At 40.1% G+C, this 22,461-nt stretch overlaps 1 protein-coding gene and 1 pseudogene across 1 annotated transcript in view; one reads left to right on the top strand and one right to left on the bottom strand.

The window, feature by feature from the left end:
• Nucleotides 1-21,993, bottom strand: part of TPD52 (tumor protein D52) — a 98,202-nt gene extending 76,209 nt beyond the window's left edge. The window contains 1 exon segment of the mRNA XM_054692170.1: nucleotides 21,921-21,993. Coding sequence (XP_054548145.1) covers nucleotides 21,921-21,939 — 19 coding nt within the window. The 5' untranslated portion in view covers nucleotides 21,940-21,993.
• Nucleotides 7,927-8,432, top strand: LOC119240506 (transmembrane emp24 domain-containing protein 2-like; annotated as a pseudogene).
• Nucleotides 21,994-22,461: the final 468 nt, after the last annotated feature.

Genomic DNA, 22,461 nt, shown 5'->3' with positions numbered 1-22,461 from the left:
ACATCACCATTAAGTCTAAAAGAAAGGACAGCTAGTTACCAAAGGATGAAAAAGATATAGAGTAATCCAGATATTGTTTTTGGCAAAGCTAAACTGTTGTAAAGTCTTTGTTATCCTGTTTTGTTGATTATTTAGCACTACAACACTGCCATGGTCGAGGCTGCCCCAGGCCCCCTACCATTCTTACATTTGCTAGGACTGTTTCTTAGACCAACCTGGAAAAGGCAAAAAGAAAGAGAGCTCTGCAGTCAAAGTAGCAAATCTTAGTGAACATATGTAGCCATTCTCCCTCTAACCCTTTCCTTTGAAGATAACAGGGACACACCAGACACACCTGTACTCGATTTCCTACTACATAATCAGAAGTAAAATTGACCATTACTGCCAATATTTATAAAGATAAAATGAATACTCAAGTGTAATCAAGAATCCACTTTAAAATAAAGCTTACAGAAATCTATATATCTAAAATTAGGATTAGCCATGTTTAATTTTCAGTCGAAAGATGGCAATTAAGAAGTAGACAATTAGGGCCTCCCCTGGTGGCGCAGCGGTTGAGCGCTGGGCTGCGAAGCTGCCCGCAGCCTCTGCAGCGCCTGTTCGATCCCCGGCCACCCGCGAGGGTCCCACATGGCACGCAGACCTCTCCTGCCATGCCCACTGCTCCCCTCAGCAGTGTACATCGTTCCTTCTGCCTGTTCTGCTCCCCGCTCTGGCTCTGGTGAATTCTCTCACCCTCCCGCACTTCTGACTGTTCCCAGTGCTTGTATAAATAAATAAATCTTCAAAAAAAAATTAACAAAGAATTACAAACTTTCCTCATAATTTTTTTAAAAGGGAGAGCTTATTTGATTTAATGCCAAAAGCACATGGTATCACCCTTGACATATATGCAACAATTTTAAAAGCTAACATCTCAAATAGGCTGGATAGTCTTAACTTTTCGATAAAAGATCAAGAAAAAGTTTTACTCTTTATAGCAAGTTCTCTTCAAATTTCACTGAACAGAAAAGGCTGATTACAGGTATATTCTCAATCCTGGGTTTTGGGAACACCAGCTACACTGGTTTCAAGTTTAATTCTCTTGGATAGTGTGAGGTCATCACAACCTACTTGTACTTTGATACAACCAAAACCGCATACTCCAAGGGACTGCAGAGCTACAAAGAAACAGCTGTATGCCATTCAGTTTTCTGGGTCATGTTTCTCCATGGTACAGAGAAAAATAATTTCTTTTTTTAACCTGAAAGCAAGTACAATTCTCCTTCTCATCTCTCATCATTAAGCCGTTTTTTTCTGCCTGTAACAAGGCAAAATTTTTAGCTGTATCCATTTTAAAGGTTTGGATTCTTAACCCAGATAAGACGAAACAAAAAGTGTTGTTATGGCCTCACATAATAGAAATATCCAACTAAAAAAAAGTTTGCCATTAATGGGAAAGAACAAGGTAGTAAAGAGAAACACACTTTACCTCTAAAGAGAACACTTTACCTCCAAGAGATTTAAAACTTAAGAAAAAGAGCTAAATGTGTAAGCTATATTATAAGATCATTTTGTAATGTAGCCATTGTAATATATCTATTCCTAAATGAGTTGGGAAGCAAGTTAAAGTAAAAGCAAGGCACATGATATAACTGCCTTCGTGTAATATTTGTAAGAGAAGGTCTAAGCATTCACGAAGAAGCAGTTTTAAAATAAACAGAAGCCCAGCACCACTCAGTTCCTCCGACAATAGAGTGCTGCGACTATGGCAAGTAGTTGCCTTCTTGGGTTATGGGTTTCAGATTCACCTTCTAGAACAGACATTTCTGAATACTCATTAACAGTTGGAGAAAAGACACGGAGATCTGCTCACCCTGCGCCACGCCCCCATCCCAGGAGTAGGTCAATCCGGTCTTTTTCTTTCCCTCCTCCCAACCACCCAGAGGCAGAGAGCAACTCCGGAGAGGCGGGGCCTGCGTGTCCTGGGGGAGGAGCCTAACCAGGCAGCCAGGTAAGAGACAGAATCACGTGGGCAGAAGCAACTCCACTTGGACTCGGGCCGGGTAACCTAAGGCACTGAAGTATCAAGATAAAATATGAATTGCTGCAGTGAAAACGCCCTTCCTTCTCAGCACCTATACCCTTTAAAACTGCGTTTACTATCCAAAACTGCGTTTTCTATCCAAAACTGTCACCGACAAATTCGGCTTTAAAGATGATCTCTTACGTGAAAGAAATCCCACACCAGCAGGTCTTGGCTTCCCTTTGAACAGAGGAAACCTGATATCCTGAAGGCCTGCCAAGGGAAGCAGCCTGTTCCAAGTAAATGCTTGTGATTAAGAACCTGAATATTGACTTGACCGGGTGTGGGCAGGGGGGGGAGCGGCCAGAGGGCGGACAAATATAATGAAAATTTAATCAGCACCTGAATTTTTTTTCTTTCCTTCCTATGTATTTGTTTGTTCCTTTGTTCCTTAATTAACATGTATATTCAAAGAATGCTGTAGATACTAACAAATAAGTGTGGGAGGAGAATGCTTACTGAAATATGATATATTTTTTTTAATTGCAGTCATAGTGGTTTTAACATTATATAGGTTTCAGGTGTACAGATTTATATTGCAACATCTGTAGAAACTACAGTATTCTCCTCTTGAAAGTCCAGTTTTCATCCATCACCATACCAGTGATCCCTGTACTCATTTACTCACTCCACTCCCCCCTTCCCTTAGTTCTAAAAACCACTTTTTTTTCTGGTAGTCTGAGTTTGTTTTTGATTTGGGTTGTTAGTTCACTTGTTTCTGTACATAGTGAAATTAGATGGTGTTTGTCTTTCTACTTATTTCTCTGGCATACTATCCTTTTAGATCCATCCGTGTTGTTGCAAATGGCAGATTTTCACCTATTTTTTAATAGCTAAGTGGTATTCCATTGTGTACATGTAACACATCTTCTCTATCCACTCATCCATCAATGGGCACTTAGGTTGTTTCACTAGGGTTATTAAAAGAAATGTTTTATTGCTTGCCTTTTATATGTTTCTCAAAATTGTTTAACTTGTGCAAAACAAAAAAGATACTAGATTACTGCAAAACATTGAAAAACACTTAACACATTAAGTGTAGCTGCTTTAACTATGCAATACATAATAACTGGTAGAAGTTTATGACAGTCATAGTTGCTCCCCACAAAACAGAAAAACAGAGGAATCAGTTCTTCCTACAGAGGCAGTCCACCTCTGTTTATTCCAGTAAAAGACAATGAAAAGGCCTATTTAATTGAGAAAAAAATCTGAGGTTTCCTCTTCAGCTTCTATCAAGTTTTAAAAACTATGATACCTTAAATCAAGAAAAGGAAAACGTGCTGTAGAAGCTTCACTGTTTCTACTTTAACCAGAATTCATACAAAGAGACCTAAACAGTTAAGGTTGTAAAGTATGATTTTTGAAAATTCCCAATTAATAATTTGAAAGGCTTTTCCTAATCTTTGAATTATATATCCCTCTCCCCTCCCCATACACAAAGGCAACTTAAATTAACTTTGCAGTAGCAACGACATTAATAATAAATGAACAAACTCAAAAATCCATTTTCAGGATGCTTTTATTCCTACAGAAAAAAAAAGATTATCACTTATAGGAAGCATAAAAATATATTGAATAAATCCATGAAATCCTTTAAGAAAAATCAACACAAAAAAAGGAACAATATAATTCTTGAGTTTCCATTTTATATGGGGAAAGATTAAAAGAAAGCAGAAATGCAAATTAGGTGAATGAAAAAATAGGAAAACAGAAGGAGAAAGGAAAAGTGAAGATGGACAACAGAAACCCAGAGAAACATGCACAAAGAAACCACAGGTAGTGGACAACTGATGTGTCATTTTAAGTTTATGCATCATTTTGGATATTAAGGTATTATCAAAGTTACCTGTTGCACTTTGAAAACTGGTTGCTTCATCAGATCTCACAATTTTTAAAATATAACAGCTACAGCCTCCATTATGATTAGAATAATCAAACTAAGAAAATGTCACCCAACTTCCTCTGCAGTGACCACAGCCCCAGACAGACTGATACAGCAAGGAGGGTGCCAGGACTGGAGTCTCTCCTGGGGCTAAGAAGTAAGACTGTGAAGGGACTGTAATGCTGTGAAAAAAACAACAGCTCCCCACCCTTTTTTAAAGATTTATTTATTTATACAAGAACCAGGGTACAGGCCAGATGTGTGGAAGGGTGAGAGGATTCACCAGAGATAGAGTGGGGAACAGAACAGGCAGACTGACTGAAATACACTGAGGGGAGCAGCGGGCAAGACAGGAGAGGTCTGCTGCGCCATGTGGGTATCTCCGTGGCCAGACGTGATCAAACCTGCACTGCAGAGGCTGTGGACAGCTTCATAGCACTGCACTCAACCACCTGCACCACCAGGGAGGCAGCCCCATTTTTTATATTGATTTGTTATGACTTTAAATCCATTGGTGGGCCTCCCCTGGTGGCGCAGCTGTTGAGCACTGGGCTGCGAAGCTGCCTTCAGCCTCTGCAGCGCCAGTTCAATCCCTGGGCCACTTGCGAGGGTCCCACATGGCGCGCAAACCTCTCCTGCCGCCCCGCTGCTCCCCTCAGCAGTATACTTCGGTCCTTCTGCCTGTTCTGCTCCCCGCTCTGGCTCTGGTGAATTCTCTCACCCTCCCACACTTCTGACTGTTTCCAATGCTTCTATAAATAAATAAATAAATCTTTTAAAAAAATAAAAATAAAAAAATAAATCCACTGGTGATTTAAATGTTATTTTGATCCATGGGTGAATGTGTTTACATTGGGGAGGTGATGTCAGGGTGATATCATCATAATTATTGTGCTTCTGAGTGCTTATCAATATGAGTATATAGAGGAGCAACTATGATGTCATAGGCATTTAAATGTCAAATACCAAGAGTTTACTGAATCTTTACCACGAGTGTCCAGTTTGGGTGAGACTACTCTTTGCTGATCCAAACAGTTCTCCAAAGACCTTGCTGCCTTAGTTCTTGTATGAGCAAAACTATTAGCCAGCAGTGGTAAAAACCATGCAGTGACCCCATAGAAGATTATCTTGCCCACCAACACTAGCACTTTCATTCTGCTAGCACTGCGATCAAGCAGCAAGGGACTTGCAATTTACACCGGTAGCTGCACATTAGCTCTGGGTTAGTTAAGTCGACTCTGAGAATTCACTTATAGAAAGGCACACCTCAATGAAATCTGAACTTTATTTCTTTCATTTCCCCTTTGTCTGGAACAATTAATCTATTACTGGTTTGGAGTGTGTTATTACTTTACTGGCTTATTAGAAGACTATCCTGTTTGCCACTGGCTTGTGAAATTTTATTATTATAAACTATAATTCCCAAGGTGAACCTATGTTAATTAAATAAAAACAAAATTGCAAAAATAATCTCCATCTCTGAGCATAATTTGCAAAGAACAAAATGCCCCTAAACCAAGAGATACCCATCAGGCTATCTTTACTACTAGTCAAAATGTTCACCTAACCTCTAAAGCAATAAGCAGTAACAATCCACTTATTAATCACCAGAAGAAGTGACTGGAAGGTATATTTCTCTTTCAATAATGACCAGAGGAAAGCAGCTGATAGACTCTCCAGTTAGAGGACTGCCACTCTGCAATAAAAAACATATCTCAAGAAAACCTGAATGAGAATATACAATAATTCAGACACTGCACAAATCAATCCCATAACAGAGACACTCCAAGACAAAGCTGACGACTCCAACTTTACATGTGCTCTAAGAACCTACTGGCTAAAAAAAAATCTGTTACTCTAACTTGGTTCAAATGTCACCTCTAGGCTAACTTGCTTCTCTAGCTCCCATATCATCCTGGAAAAGTATAATACTTTCATTCCACAAATATTTAATAAGCACTTATTCTTTGCAAGGCTTATTCTTTAATTCACACTTATTCTTTGCAAGCACTTATTCTTTAATTCACATTAAAGTGAATTACTGCTTATAGACTTGAGCTCCTTGAAGGTCAAACTCTAAGAGATGACTATTAAAATTCATTTAGCATTAAAAGCATTTCAACTGAAACCAGTGGCATATATAGGAATAGCAAATCCAGTTACTCTGATTCTGGTTTCTTCTCTCATTTAACAAGCACACAAATGTCAAACTACTCATCCTTTTCCATGTTAAAAAACAAAAAATCCTCAACATAGGCATGCAAATCACCACCATTTAATCAAATTTCCCTCCAAAACACCACTTAGCTTCTTCTCAAAAGAGCAGACGCCCCTTTTGTATTGCTCCGCTTTAACCATCCCACAGTCCCCTATCCACTCTGGAATCCCACTGGATCTGCCAACATCCTCCTCCTTGACTCCATCCCATCCACAAAATATGACTCTCTCAGCATTATCTCTGATTAGTCCCTTCATCGAAACCAGTAACTACATTTTCCCCTCAATCTATTTGGCTGGTCCACAGCCTTTGATGTTAAACTCCCTATTTCTTTTTTTTTTTTTAAGATGTATTTTTATTTATTTATGCATACAAGAGCTGGGGTGTAGGCCAGAGGTGCGGGGGTATGGGGTGGTAAGAGGATTCACCAGAGACAGAGTGGGGAGCAGAACAGGCAGATTGACTGAAATACACTGCTGAGGGGAGCTGCAGGAGTCAGGAAAGGTCTGCTGCGTTATGTAGGTAGCTCCCTGGCAGGGGATAGATCTCATGCTGCAGTAGCTGTTAGTGCTGAGACTTAATCCCTTGCACCACCAGGGAGGCCGCAAACTCCCTATTTCTTTTTCTTTTCTTTTTTTTTTTTTATTTTAAGATTTATTTATTTATTTATACAAGCACTGGGTACAGTCAGAAGCGCGGGAGGGTGAGAGAATTCACCAGAGCCAGAGGGGAGAGCAGAGCAGGCAGACTGACGAAGTACACTGCTCAGGGGAGCTGAAGGGAGCAGTGGGCGGCAGGAGAGGTCTATGCACCATGTGGGACCCTTGCCTGGTGGCCGGGGATCGAAGAACAGGCACTGCAGAGGCTGTGGGCAGCCTCGCAGCCCAGTGCTCAACCGCTGCACCACGAGGGGAGGCCCAAACTCCCTATTTCTTAACTCACACCTTTCTCTCCTGTTCTAAAACATTCACTTTGTATGTTCTTTATACTCTAATTTTTTTTTTTTTTTTTTTTTGTGGGACCCTCGCCGGCGGCAGGGGAATGAACCGCGCTGCAGAGGCTGCGGGCAGCCTCGCAGCCCAGCGCTCAACCGCTGCGCCACCAGGGAGGCCCTATATGCTAATTTTTTAAAAAGATTTGTTTTTTTTTTCTTTTTTTAAAGCTTAATTGATTGATTGTGTATAAAAACAAGAGTGTATACCAGAGGTGCAGGGGTGAGAGGATTCCAGAGACAGAGTGGGGAGCAGAGAAGACAGATTTACTGAAATACACTGCTAAGGGGAGCAGAAGGCAAGACAGGAGAGCTCTCTGGCCAGGGATCAAACTCAGGCCTTAGTGGTGATAGGGTGATTGAGCTGAGACTTAACCCCTAGGCCACCAGGGAAGCCCTTTGCTTTTTTACCTGGCTCTTCTCAGCAAATTAAGAGCTTCAAATATCACATGTGCTGAAATCTCAAAAACTGTGTATCCTTCCCAGATTTTTCTCTTAGAGATCGCATTTCACTCCTGAACCCAACCATGTGTACCACACAAGACATGGTGATGGCTTTGAAGTATGTTTGCAGGAAGTGGCTGGTGAGGCAGTAGTGGCAAGGCTCTGGAGTCTGTAGTTCTGGTCCTGGCTTGGGCCACAGCCCCACCTTGGCAACACTCGCTGGTGCGGTGGGCAGCTTTCCTGGCTATGAACTTGGGCTATTAGGTCAGCAACCACATGAATGCCAAGAGTGAGCTTCTTCCAGTGGGTCACACCTCAGGCACAAGATGGGTCTCATCTGCAAAGCGCCTGACGGTGGCTCCCTGAACACCGATGTGGAGATTACTGTTCCTGATAAAAAAGGAATGTGTAAAGGAGACCAGGAGTCACAAGTGAAATACACATCTGCTGCTCACATGGAGGGAACACAAAAATTTTGTTTTAGCAGTAGGATGTCCACCATGACTCCAAAGACAGTAATGTTCACCACTGATACTGGAAGACCCCAAAAGGACAAGACATGGAAGCAGAAGCTCATCAGAACAAGCTAGGAGAAATAATCTTTGAGCTAGCTGTGGCAATGACAGCTGTAAAGCATGAACAGGAGAACCTGGCAGTACAAGAGAGAATACACAGCGCAATCACCAGCAAGACACACTGCTGAGTGGCCCTCTGGTCCTTCTCTGAAGTTTTAGTTGTCATTGTCATGACATTGGGACAGACCTACTACCTGAAGAGATTTTTTGAAGTGCAGATGATTGTTTAAAAATCCTTTTCCTGATGATTCACTATCTCCAAAACATTTCGGTCATAATAATGTCATTAGAGATTCTATATTTTAATTTTCTGAACAGTACGTTCACAGCTTATGTTTCTTTGCTATTAAAAGATATATGGAGGGGAGACCTCTTTTGGAAAGTTATGGTGAAAAATTGACATTTGATTGATATAATGTCTTATTTGAATTCTGCCTCCCTTATATAGGTCCTTCCAGAATGCCAAAACTGTAGATGAAATACAAGCACATAGTCCTTATTACATCATCTTTTCCTTTTGTTTTCATAAAATACAGTTTGTCCAGAATAGTACTTTATTGATAGTATTTTGCTAAGATGACTGCATTCTTTGGATCCCTTATCCTGTAGTTCATGTTACTGAAGAACTACCAATTCACTGAGACTTCCAGAGAAATGGCTGAACGAGATTTCTTACAGGGTTAGGCAGGATTGAGTCCTTATGAGAAGCAACAGTCTAAATCTTGACATTTTCTATCCAGCCTAATGGCACCACTCTCTGACTTTGGAGTATGCTAACAGATTGGTATTTTTTATATTTTATCCATCTTATTTTTGCTTTAAAGACAAGAATTAAAACAACACCATTTTCCCCCTAAATTTTTACTTTGAACTTTAGGACTCAATCATCTCCAGTTGAACCAATAACACACCATTGTTTGGTTTCTACCAAAGCCTGTAAGAAGTCTCCATTACAGTCAGTTCTCTGGGAGTCTAAGTAAATTGGTAGTTCTTTTTATGCTGGCACATTCACTTTTTCTACTCTTGCACATGAGGTATGCATTCATGTAAATGGAAAAATCTGCTTTTCTGATGCCAAAGGGTCAACGCATCTTGGAGATAACTGCTGTAATTCACAACCACTATTTTATTTTTCATCAGTGGCATTTTGGCCAATGTCGAATTAGGGTACTGAACAGCAGCCAGTACTAGGGATTTATTATTATTATTATTATTATTATTATTGTCTTTCTCTTTTTGGTACATGTGAGTTTTGTTTTATTAGAAGATGAAATGGCTTTCTCTTGGTCTCTGATAACAGATTTAAAATTAAAGGTATAGGACCTCCCTGGTGGCGCAGGCAGTTGAGCACAGTGATGTGCAGCTGTCTGCAGCCTCTGTAGTGCGGGTTTGATCCCTGTGGGCCTTGGAAATACCCACATGGCACACGGCAGACCTCTCCTGTCTCACTTGCTGCTCCCCTCAGCAGAGTATTTCAGTCAGTCTGCCTGTTCTGTTCCCCACTCTGTCTCTGGTGAATCCTCTCACCCCACACATTTGGCCTGTACCCGGTTCATGTATGCATGAATAAATAAATCTTTAAAATTAAATTAAATTAAATTAAAAGCACATCTGGTTTTGGTGTGAGGGTGATCCAGGATTATGGTGTGACTAATATATATTAACTTGTACATTTTCTTGTATCTGTGCAAGGGGAAAACTGTAAGTAATGAGTTTCATATATTTAATTTATATTTATTTCACATTTTCATGTTCAGAATAAACAATTTTCAACCTTGAGTAAAAATACTTGTTACCTTAGGACAAGTGTTGTATGCCAGCGTGGGGGGGCAAACACTTCAAAATTGAAATTTTTAAATGTAAATTTAAAATTGGTTGTGTATCTAATCTGCCCCAGTTCAGGAAATCAACAAATATTTTTTTAAAAATTAAAAATAAAAAATAAATACGTGTGTGCCCGTTCATTAACATTTTCCACCCAAAGTGGAGTCTGATTCCCCGTGAATATGGGTTGGCCTCTGTAACACACTTCTAACTAATTTAAGAGGAGGAAATGACATCACATGACTTCAAAATTAGGTCACAAAAGGTCAAACAGTTCCCTCCTTTTTCTCTCACATATTGAAAGTCTTGAAGTGACATGTAAGCAGCCCCGGCATCCCAAGGCCTCGTGCTGTGGCATCAACAGCATGGTCTCCACAAAAACAACCCTGGGCAGTCAAGCAAACATCATCAAACTGGCTGTTTATGCTACAGAAAACATGCAAATAGACAGGAGCCCGAAGAGCCCCACCTATCTGAGTCTTTCCAGTACAAATACCCCTCACATGAGTAAGCCTTGGGATGATTCGGCCTTGTTCAAGTCAACCAGCTGAGGCTGAGTGGAGCAGAAATAAGCTGTCTCCTCCAAGTCCTGCCCAAATTGCAGATCTATGACCAGCTAGATTCTGTTGTTTAAAACCACTAAGTTTTGGGGTGGTTTGTTACACAGCTTTGTATAACCAGAACAGACTTTAAATGTGACAGATCCATACCTAAATTCATAATTTCCCTCCTCACATCTGTTCTTCTTTCTATATTTTCTATGCCAGTTCCTCTTCCATTCAATCTGAAAGTTGTTTTCGACTCTTCCCAACCCCCATCTGACACATGACCAACTCTTACCCAGCAGTATCTCAAGAAGCCAGTACCCCAAATTCCATAACCTCCTTACCTCATCTGGCATGGAGGGACAAACCCCCAGTTGGTCATCTACTATGTTCTACTCAACTGCTAAAATAATATTTTAAAACTAAACTCCCATACGCCCACCTGTTTATCACCTACAGAATTCAGTGCCAATTCCTGATCCTAGCACACAAGACCACTCACTCCCCCAGGGATGACCCTAGTCACTCTAGTATTCTTTCATGTGCAGCTGTGCACATCTTGAAACTTTGTCATATATTCCCCTCCTCAACCTTCTTCCTTTCAACACTCACAAAGATTCCTACTTAGCCTTCAAGTTCAAGTTGAGAGGTTATCTACTGTGAGAATCCTTTTCTGATGACTGAGTCAGAGTGGCTCACTTTCTCCTGAGTCAGTTCTGCAGCTCTTACAACATCCACTTCACTACAGTGGTCCAGTTGTGTGCTTGTTTCTCCAGCCTGGCTGGTGAGCCTGAGAACAGACATCATGTCATATTTGTCTCTAAATGAATCGTTTAATTCGAATTGGGAACCACTGAGTTAGCATTTCTTTTTTAAAGATTTATTTCATTTATGCATCCAAGAACTGGGATACAGGCCAGAGGTACTGGGTGGGGGGCAGTGAGAGGATTCACCAAAGACAGAGCAGGGAACAAAACAGGCAGACTGACTGAAATTCACTGTTGAGAGGAGCAGCATGTGAGACAGAAGAGGTCTGATGCGCATGTGGATCACCTCCCTGGCAGGGGATCTAACTAGTGCTGCAGTTGCTGTCGACAGCGTCACAATGCTGAGACTTAAACCCTTTCTTGCACCACCAGGGAGGCCCCTGAGTTAGCATTTTAAAGAAACAGCTAATATTCAGTTTCAGATTTAGTATCTATCGAGCATCAGTGGGAGTCTCAGACTTTTACTTATTATTTATAAATATTTGAGGCATTATAGGTATGAAAGAGGGTCTTAGTCAATGTCTTATAACCAAATTTTGAACCCAAGGTCAACTTTCTCTATGCTGAATATGTGCAGTCAATTCTGATGCACAAAAATGGATGCACTTCTACCCCATCTAACAATTTTGAACACCAACTTTGGAAGTAACAGGGAGACTGTATGTAATTACTAGATAGTAGAACATGTCACATAAGGATATATACTCTATAGCCAGAAGTTGAAGATTTAAAGCCCATGGTTTGTCTGTGTCAAGGTATGTGTGCCCCAAGGGAAAAAAATTAGTAACTCCATCCCTTCACACTTATTTCTTCACTGGTAAAGCAGGGAAATTGTGAACAACTGCTCACAGGGTTTGTGGAGAAGATTTTCAAAAATGAAACATGAAAAACATTTAGAACAGAAACTGGTATGGAAAACACTCAGGAAATGTTACTAGTACTATTAGCAGTAGCAGTAGCAGCAGCAGGAGTACTGAGCACTAAAACCCCACCTTGAAAACTTAAGTAATCATAATGCAGGGCTGAAGTTGGGTCTTTACCTATTCTAATTTTGTTTTAACTCGCTAGAAGGAAACATCTCTTAAAAAGTATGAATGTTCTACCCATTTAAACTGGTGAGAAAATGTAGTTTAAATTTGCTTGGACTTCAGATTAGACTTCAGGCTCTGAGAGACAACTGTTAGAAAACAAAGTTTTGAGGGCGCTGTCCATACCCAGTGCAGTATGTACAGAGAAGTGATCATTCAGCTTCTTTTTGCATATACACAAAGTGAAAATATCACAGTTGATCATCACACAGCACTGCATGTTGAGGTGAGACAGTCTGTAGACGAGTCAGTGAGAGCTCTGCAAAGCCAGGGAATCCTCACCAGCCCTGTCACTCTGAGTTCTAGTAAAGTGATGCAGCAAAGCTGACACCAAAATGGAATATTGTTCTTCCTTTTGGTAAATGCTGCAGTCAAAACGACTGCATTGTTCCCTCTTGGCAGAGTTTCCATTCTGGCTAACTAGTAGCAAACACTCTCCACCACTATCAATATACCCCTGGCCATTCTCAATTGCACCGGAAAAAAACAACTTCTAAATCTATCAAGGCCATTCATGCCCCCTAAGGTCAAGACACACTAAAAGCAAGTAATGTTGACAGAAGAGCATAGAAAACTTATTTTTTACCCCTATATATAACTGCCTTTGGAGAATAAAACTTGAGAAATACTGTCACTTCTTCTATCTGTGTATATATATCCACACTCATTCTTACAAATACACTTCAGAAGTACCAATCTGGCTTCTAATTACAGACTAGATTTTCAGTGATGATATATAAAACCATAAGCACATTTAGAACATATATTCTTATCTTCCTGCCAAACCATTATCTTTTCTTAATTCTTATCTTTTTCTATTTTTTCAAGATTTGTTTATTTGTGCACAGAATTGGAGTTGAGGCCAGAGGAGGGTGAGAGGATTCACCAGAGACAGAGTTGGGAGCAGAACAGGCAGATCTACTGAAATACACTGCTGAGGGGGCATAGCCCGCAAGACAGGAGAAGTCTGCTGTGCCATACGTGGGTTAGCTCCCTGGCAGGAAATCAAACTGAGGCCACACTGGTGACAGCGCTGAGACTTAACCCCTAGGCCACCAGGGAGGCCCAATTCTTAGCTTTGTACTACCTAATTCAATTTGACTCAACCCATGCTAGATATCATTCCAATTAAGGTATATGCAACCAGACAAATATTTATGGAGTGCTTCCTACATACACACTACACTAGTGCTAGGAATGCCAATGTTCTACAAACATAAGAACAGACTCCTCTTCTAGTGACACTTTCTCTCTACTCAAGTACAGATCTTATAGGTTGGAAAAAAATGCTATCTTTATCCCTATAGCCATACTGCTGGACCCATAAGCTCCTTTTCTACACCACAATGCCTCCAGCAAAGCTCAGAGTACAATGGGTAAAGTTTGATCCTACTAAGCAGATTTCCAAAGCAAAACTTTATCAAGGTCATATTTTATTTAATTTTAAAATTGACATTTAATTTGCATAACCATAACATGAAACATATCACATGCCCACAAGCCAAAGCATGTGAATTAATAGTCCTTCCTGAAACCACTATTTTTAGTCCTCATAACAAAAGTGCCTAGAGAAAGAAGAAACAAAGACAGAGGGAAGGAAGTATTGAAAGCTGCTCAGCACCATACAAGTGACTCTCAAAACCGTCACCAAGAAATATTTGCTTTTAGTGCTACATTTTGTTAGGTAAAAATAGCATAAAAAGATCTATCATACCCAAAATGGAAATAAAAAATTTTAAACTAAATACCTGCAACAAAGCACAAAGTGTTAATGAGGCAGACAGAGCCAAAACACACTCAGATCCCAAATGGCAAAAATGGGTGAATAACAAACAATCTCAAGGGGAAAGACAAATGGCTAATAACATCTATCACATCTCTAATAAATGAATATATTTTAAATAAAAAGAGTAATTTTTCAGCAATAAATTTTGTGATTCTGTTGTTTTGGGGGGGTTTTTTGTTTTTTGGTTTTTTTTTGAGGCAATGACATCTGCTCAGCAATCAATCAACAGTGAAAAGGGAACCTACAAAATGGGAGAAAATGTTTGCAAACCATATATCCAGGCTTACTAACTAGAAAATATAATAAAGGCCCAACTTGCCAACCAGAGCAAATAATCTATCTAGAATGGACAAAGGGCTTGAACAGACATTTCTCCAATGAAAACACACAAAGGGCAAAAAACATATGGAAAGATATCCAACATCACTAATCATCTGGGAAATACAAGTCAAAACCACAATGAGAAAGCACCTCATTCATACCTGTCAGGATGGCCACTATCAAAAACAAACAAACAAACAAGAATACCAGAAAATAACAAATGTCCCTACAGATGTGGAGATATTAAAACATTTGTACACTGCTGGTGGGAACTGTGTACCCTATCCACCACTATGAAAAACACTACAAAAATGTCTCAAAAAATTAAAAACAGAACTACCATAAGAACCAGCAATCCCACTCTGGTATAGGTATATCACCAAAAGAACTGAAAACAGAATATTAAAGAGATATTTGGACACCCATGCTCACAACAAACGAGAGGTGGTAGCAACATAACTGTCTGAAGAAAGATGAGTACATAAAGAAAATGTGGTATAGACATATAATAGAAATTATAAAATCTTTAAAAAGAAAAAAAAGAAACTCCTGTAGTACTGAGATATGGATGAACCTTAGGGTATTATGCAAAGTGAAATAAGCCAGTTAAAAAAGATAGGGACTACCTGATTTTATTTATTAAAGTTATTGGATTGAGGCAACTAAAGGAGCCAGACTCAGAGAAACACAAAGTAAAATGATGTTTATAAGAGACTGGGGGAGAGGAAACGCAGAGTAGGTCTCAATGTGTACTAAGTTTCAGTCATGCAAGAAGACAATGACAATTATGTTTTCCAGAAAACAATTCAACAATAAGTAACACAAGTCTAAACATATTTCCATCCATTAACTTGTTTCAGTAAATTTACCTTGAAGCAATTTCTCTTAAAGTAATATGGAAGCAGAGAAAGTCCTGCAGAGAAAGAGTTAAATAAATATCAAATGGTGAATAGATGCAGTTATCAAAAACTATAGTTCAGAGATACTTCATAATGATGTGCTGAAAGTCCTATACCTAACATTATCCAAAACAAAACTTAAAACTATATCCATATTAGACTATGATGGATAGATATTGTAGCTTTTCATAAAGAAACATAAATAAAATAGCTCTCAAACAGAAATAATAATAATAAAAGACTGAGAAAGCAGTGCAGGTGGAAGTTAGCAAAAGGGAATCAGGAGGAAGCCAAACCAACAGGATTTATGTTGAATTTTCATATAAGCATGTTGATTCTAATGTTCATTTTTAAGACGTAATTGGGCAAGAATAACTAAAAAAAATCTTAATATAAAAGATAGAGTAATTAGAAGAGATTAGCCCTTCCAGACATTTTTATATATTATGAAGCTATAATAACATAAACAGTTTAGTTGCTTGGAATGAACATATAGATGATTGGGAAAAAAATTCGAGGAATTTAGTTTATGACAACAGTAGTTGTAATGGCAGGAAGGCCACTGAGCAGGGTTATCTATATGATCCAAGCCAACCGGGAAAAGGAGAGTCCTGGAGCCCTCGGCGGTTTTCTCTGGCTTTTAATTAGCTTTTACATGTAGTGCAGCAACCAGGTACATGGCAGGCAGAGGCATGGGGGGGGGGGTCGGGGGCAGAAGGCCGGCAGGCCTCCAAGCCAGTGGCAAGTCTTCACTCTGGGCTTCTCTGGCTTTCTCTCTCCCCTCCTGCCTCCAGCCTCTCTCCTGCTTCTGTTTCTCTTGGGGAATACCTCAATACTGCACCCATGGCCTATAGAAGTAAACAATACAACTTATAACAATGTAACAAAATCAGGTGCCCCATCAGGCAGGGCAATCCTAATGGCAAGAAGGCAGAGAAGCCTGAAAACCATTTACCCTGCAGTAGTATATTACATAAGGAAAGATTCACTATTGAGTGAGTGGTGGTGAGCAATAATGTAGCCAATTGTGGGGCTGAGGGTGGCAAGATTCATAACTCACACTTTTTATCAAAATAAACTCCAGGTGAGAGAAAAATGTAAACATAAAAAAATAAAGTCATTAACTCAAGGTGAGGATGGCATTTCTAGGAATGACTCAAAAGCTAGAAGCCATAAATGAAAGCAATCATCGATTAGTATTTCTGCTTGGAAAGAAGTCACTATGAAGACAAAAATGGAACAACCAACCAGGAAAAGCATATATGTAAGCAATTCACAGCATGGACAGAGAGCAATAGTTTATAAATCAAGAAGGAAAAAATATGACAGAAAACTTGGCAAAGTACAGTATCAGATATTTCACATAAAATAAAATACAGATCTTAAACATATCCAAAGAAGCACAACCACTTCATATTAAGAAAAATATGTAAGAAATCTAGCTGAGAACCCCCTTTACCAACAAATAAGCAAAGATGAAAATATATGACAACATCCTGGCTGCATGATGCAGGAAAGCAGATGCACTCGCTGATGGTGGAGGCTTACTGGCGCCACTTCAACAGAGCAGGATTTAGCACTATCAAAACTGAACAGTCACATTCTTCTAAGAATTCTTCCTACAGACACACCAGCACACTTATGAAATGACTTGCATGCAATTCATCTGCTACAGCTTTATTTTAACAGCAAAATATAACTGGAAACCTAAAATGTCCATCATAGGTAGCAGCTAAATCTCACATGTGATGATACTGAGCAGAGGACATCAACAGCCATTAAAATGAAGCAGCTCTATAGAATGTTATGTTGGATGATCTCTAGCACACACAGTTTGTGCTAAACAATTTATATGCTACAGTTTATAAAATATATCCATACATACATATATTTAAGTATATGTCTATGTATACATACATAGAATCTGGGTGGACGGTGAGCAGTGATTGCATTTCCAGCCAAAGGAAACTGCTACCCAAGAGACAGGTATGAAATGGAAATTTACATTTTACAACCATTTAGTCATTTGAATTTTATAACATAAGCATTGATTATCTGGTAACCTAGACAAAATAATATTGGAGAAGTGTATTTTTTATGTATAATGAATTGTTTGAAAAAGAGCACATTATAAAATGAAATTCAATAACAGATTATTTTGTCATTTGAAAGGACAGATGGGTATAAATCAACAGTGATTTTTTTCTGATTAATTTTAATAGTGATTTTTCGAAGTAGGATTATAAGTGATTCTATTTTCTTTCTCATCTACATTTTTTAACTTTTCTTAAATGAATAATTATTCTGTTATCAAAAGTATCTTTTATTAAAACATTCTTTCTTTTAACTTCCACTAAATATTTAAATCCCTGATCCTTCAGACATTTTTCTCAATGAAAATACATTGCTAAAATTATGGTTTTTGTACAGCTGGTACCCACCCAATTACAATGAAATTTGTGAGAGGCACAAAAGAGAGATTTTACAACAGTCAACAACTGAAACATAAATAATTAACCTCAGAAGGAAAACAAAATAATCTTTGTAAAGAATAAGTAGCACAGAAACACAGGATTTTTGTGTCCTTTTGATTCTGAACCATGTGTGTTTATGTGTGTGTGTTTGTTCTTATTGTATGCACAGATTATTCTGTTTTGAGATCTTGCTAAAAGATCATAAGCCCTCCTACCACTCAGCTTTTCCCTTAGGGACTAGGCAGGCTGCTGCTGCATAAAAATAAATGCAGGAAGTGATTTGCAGCTAACAAAGACATTAGCACCATATGGAAAGCAAAACTTGAGCAAAGACACCAAAGACCTGCATGGATCACACTCCATGATTTGATTTGTGGGTAGACCCTCAAAATTGTTACCCATTTGTTTTACTCTTAACTGACACCTCACATTTTTGTTATTGCTAAGACATAATTACAATGCTGAAATTATAGTGACATTATTGTGTCACTGTTTTCTTATCACCCTCTCCTTTTCCCACTTTTGGCCCCAGCAGCTTTTCTTCTCCCCCTTATATTGACAAAGTTTTGGTGTTTGCTTTTTTATTTTAAATTCAAACATAGATAAAATAGCTAGTGACTAGGGGACTATCACTTCAATACAACAATGCCAACCTACAGATTACTGTTAACCTAAGAGAGTACTTGAGTATAAATATTTATTCAGCCCATAGAAGATAGCCAGAAAGTTTTTTATAAAAAATATGCACTATTTAGCAAGCCACTACACTTTGAAGTAGGAAATACCACACACATTAAAGGTGCTGGCTGGGCTTAAAGGGCAAAAACTCTTGAGAGATACTATGCAGTTGAAGGTATATTTTAAGTAATTTGCTATTCACTGAGCTCTCAATATAAGCAGAGTACTGTATACAAAATATGGCTACAGAAGAAGGTGGGGAAAATAGTAGAAAACAGTAGAATAGAAATAGAAAATAGTAGAATCTGCGTCTGATGCTGAAGAGCAGAATATGTAGTTGAAAACAAGGGAATCTGTTAATTTTAAAACTTTATAACTTAATAAATTTGGTAGCCCAAGATAGATTTTGACAACTTTATAGAAGAAAGAGGTTCAATGTAAAGATGTAAAATTAGGCCCTTATTTTGTTGTTTTTCTTTTCCTAAGGGACAGACAAATGCAACAAACCACATATATTTAAAAGGAAACAAATCTTGAAATGTTCTGATTTGATTTTAAATACTTTACAGAAAATCACAATTCAAAAGACAATCACAGAGTTTTACAGCCTTATTTCAGTCAACAGTTTGCTAGTGAACATCCAGGTTTACAATTCAAGTTTCTGTTAAGCCAGGGATCTCACCATGGACTCACTGAGGATTCAGCTGTAAACTTATCCGCCAAGCAGACAGCCACAAAGAAGATAGCCAGAAAGCTTTTTTACAAAATATATGCACTATTTAGCAGGACACTACACTTCTGAAGTAGGAAATGCAACACACATTAAAGAAACTTACCTGTAAACTTACCCGCCAAGCCCAAGGCACCTTATCAGAAACTTTCTCCACCTAACCACCGATTTCTGCTTCTTCAAAATACACAGGAAAAACGAACAGGCCAAAGAGGGAAGCAAGAGAGCAACATGAAGGGACATCAGAGGTGCCGGCAGCCGGAAGGGGCTCTTCACCACTTAAGCAGTTGACTTACGCAGTCAACAAACATTTCTGAGTACTGACTATGTGCTGAGAGTACACACATGAAAAGGCATCTGGAAGTAGAAGTGTAAGTAAAGGCCATATGGTTGTAACACAGCAAAACTGCAGATCCAGGCAGCTGACCTTCCAAGGCAGGTGACTGAGCTTTCATTCTGAGCAGTCTCCAGATACTCCACATAAAAAGGATGGATTTCCCTGGCCCTCGAGGAAATACAAACAAAAAAACAAGGACTAACATGACCAACAAACACCTTGACCAAAGAAAACATCTGAATATTAAAGACAGAAAAAGACTCTTTACAAGCCAAAGAATTTATAAAATGTGTCTGAGATTTAGACACACACTCTCCCCCACCAAAAAAAAAAAAAAAAAAAAAAAAAACTAGTCCCACAAAGGACACACAAAGAGCATGAGCAAACTGCAAGACCACAGAGGCACTAATGATTATGAGTCTTACCAACCAAGCTAGAATATAAAATCTAGTAAAATTAATCATTCCATTCAACTCAGTCAAACAGGGATTTGACGAGTACCAAGCATCATTTTTATAATTCTGAAACATCATTATGTTAAATATGACATTGTAAGACCTATACAGATATGCATTTTCACAAATTTAACAGCCCCATGGCCATTAACCAGACAGAATAATGTTGTCTTACATGCTAATACATATAAGACCTGAGATGTATTTTCTCACTCAAGACACTTGAATATCTACTATGCGCAAATCACCAAGTCATCTGTTTAAAATCTAGACAATATATGCGCATGTGTGTATAATGTAGTATGAGTGTGTAAAACAGATACTACAAATTGTATATACCGTTTACAATATAAACCACACGTGTTAGAACCTGTGAGGTTAATTTGAGGGATGAGGAGAAAGGAAATACTGGAAGAGTCTAAAGAATAAGCTTACAATTTATCAAAAGTAAATTGTAAAATAGTATAAATGAAATATGAACATTTACATAAAAATTCATATGAAGACAAACATTGGAAGGTTATAAAAATAAAAATAGTTGTGTTAGAATCAAAACAGGAGTAATGCCTATCCCCACTTTTTAAATTTACTTAACATTGTTGAGATTTTTGTTTGGTTAGTTGGTTTGCTGGGTTTTTAAAAAAGATTTATTTTATTTTTATTTATGCATACAAGAATACAAGAGCTGGGGAGTAGGCTAGAGGTGACAGGGCATGGGAGGATTCATCAGAGACAGAGTGGGGAGCAGAACAGGCGGACTGAATGAAATACACTGCTGAAGGGAACAGCAGGCAAGACAAGGGAGGTCTGCTGCAGCCTTGTGAGCTAGCTCCCCCGCTAATAGCTTCAAGTGCTGAGACACAACCCCTCTCGCCACCAGGGAGTCCCAGCATCTATGCATCTTTTTAAAAAGCCTGCCATGTAATCTGTGTTACGTTACTAGGTTATTATCAGCAAAAATCTACAGTTCAGCAATATTGAAATCAGAAAACCCTGCCCTACTATTACCACATCTCAAACCATTATCCTACTGGAGGTAATTTCACTTAAATTACTATTTTCAGAAACGAGGGTATCCAAAGCCTAAGTAATTAGACTAAGAGTTTTGTGCTGTGGGGTTTACCGTGATGGGCAAAAGAAGACCCTTTACTAAAAAAAAGCTCCCTTCCCCACCAAAACCATACATGCCAGTTCACAACGCGGTGACACCTGGCATGTCAATTACCTGCCATAAGTAACCATCGCCATAAGATCAAACGCTGTCAGAAATCCTAACGACGTTAACTGGAAGAGGGCAAAAAGTCTTAATACATTGTAGCGGGTGTGTATGGGGTTGGGGGTAAGTTCACATTCCCATCTTGAGGGGCTAAACTAGCCAAGGTCCTCACTCCCCATCAGTTACAATACAGCTCTCCAGAACCCCTTCTTGCAATTCACCCAGAGTATAGAACCCTGGTTCTAGTCACATGTCTGTCTGCTCGCTCTCGCTTTCTCTCTCTCTCTCTCTCTCTCTCTCTCTCTCTCTCTCTCTCTCTCACGTGCGCGCGCGCGGGTACACACACACACACACACACACACACACACACACACGCGCGCGCGCGCGGCCCTGTGAGCCACCAGAGCTGTTCCCTCCAGCTGGGGAGCCACAGGATGCCAGATCGGATTGTGGAAATGCAACTTGCCGGCGCGGGCACGAAGGCTCGGCACCTACTCGGGTGGCGACCAGTGTGACTCGCTGCACCTGCGAGGACGCCGGGGCGCGCGCAGCCCGCGCCCGAGCCAGCGCCCAGCCCAGCCCAGCCCAGCCTGCACCCGCGCGCCCGCGGTCCCCGCGCCCTCACCTTGCTCGCCGCGGTCCATGTCTCCCGCCCGCCGCCTGCGTCCTCCGCGTCCGCACCGCCTGCCGCCCGTGCCTGCTCGGGCCGCCCGCCCACCGCGCCGCGCCGCGCCGCGCCGCGCTCCTCCTCGCCTCCGCCCGCGAATCCCGCGAAGTCCCCTCCCCCGGAGGCGTCGGGCGCCACGACGCCGCCCGCCCTCCGCGGGGAGCGCTTTCCCGGGGCGTCACCCAACCACCTGACCCGGCCGACCTGTGCGCTCGGCCACGTCTGCGCGGGCGGGCGGTGCCCGGCGAGGAGGGCGGGGTGGGCCGCTCCGCACAGACCCGAGCTTGGACGGGAGGAGGGAGGAGGAGGACGGCGAAGAGACTGGAATCGATCCCTGAGGCCTTGAAGGCTTCTTGGGAACAGGGATGGCCTTTGCGTTCCACCCTCAAGTTATTTATAATATCAAAAGTTTTCTCTGAGGCATTCAAGAGGCCTTTTCTCTGCCTGCGTGCGCACATGCTCTTCTGTACTTAAGTAGAAAACACAGGAAGGGTATCTA

The sequence above is a fragment of the Talpa occidentalis genome, unplaced genomic scaffold, assembly GCF_014898055.3.
Source record: "Talpa occidentalis isolate TD23 unplaced genomic scaffold, MPIMG_talOcc4v2.1, whole genome shotgun sequence".
Taxonomy (NCBI): Eukaryota; Metazoa; Chordata; class Mammalia; order Eulipotyphla; family Talpidae; genus Talpa; species Talpa occidentalis.
This window is presented reverse-complemented; position numbering and strand designations above follow the sequence as displayed.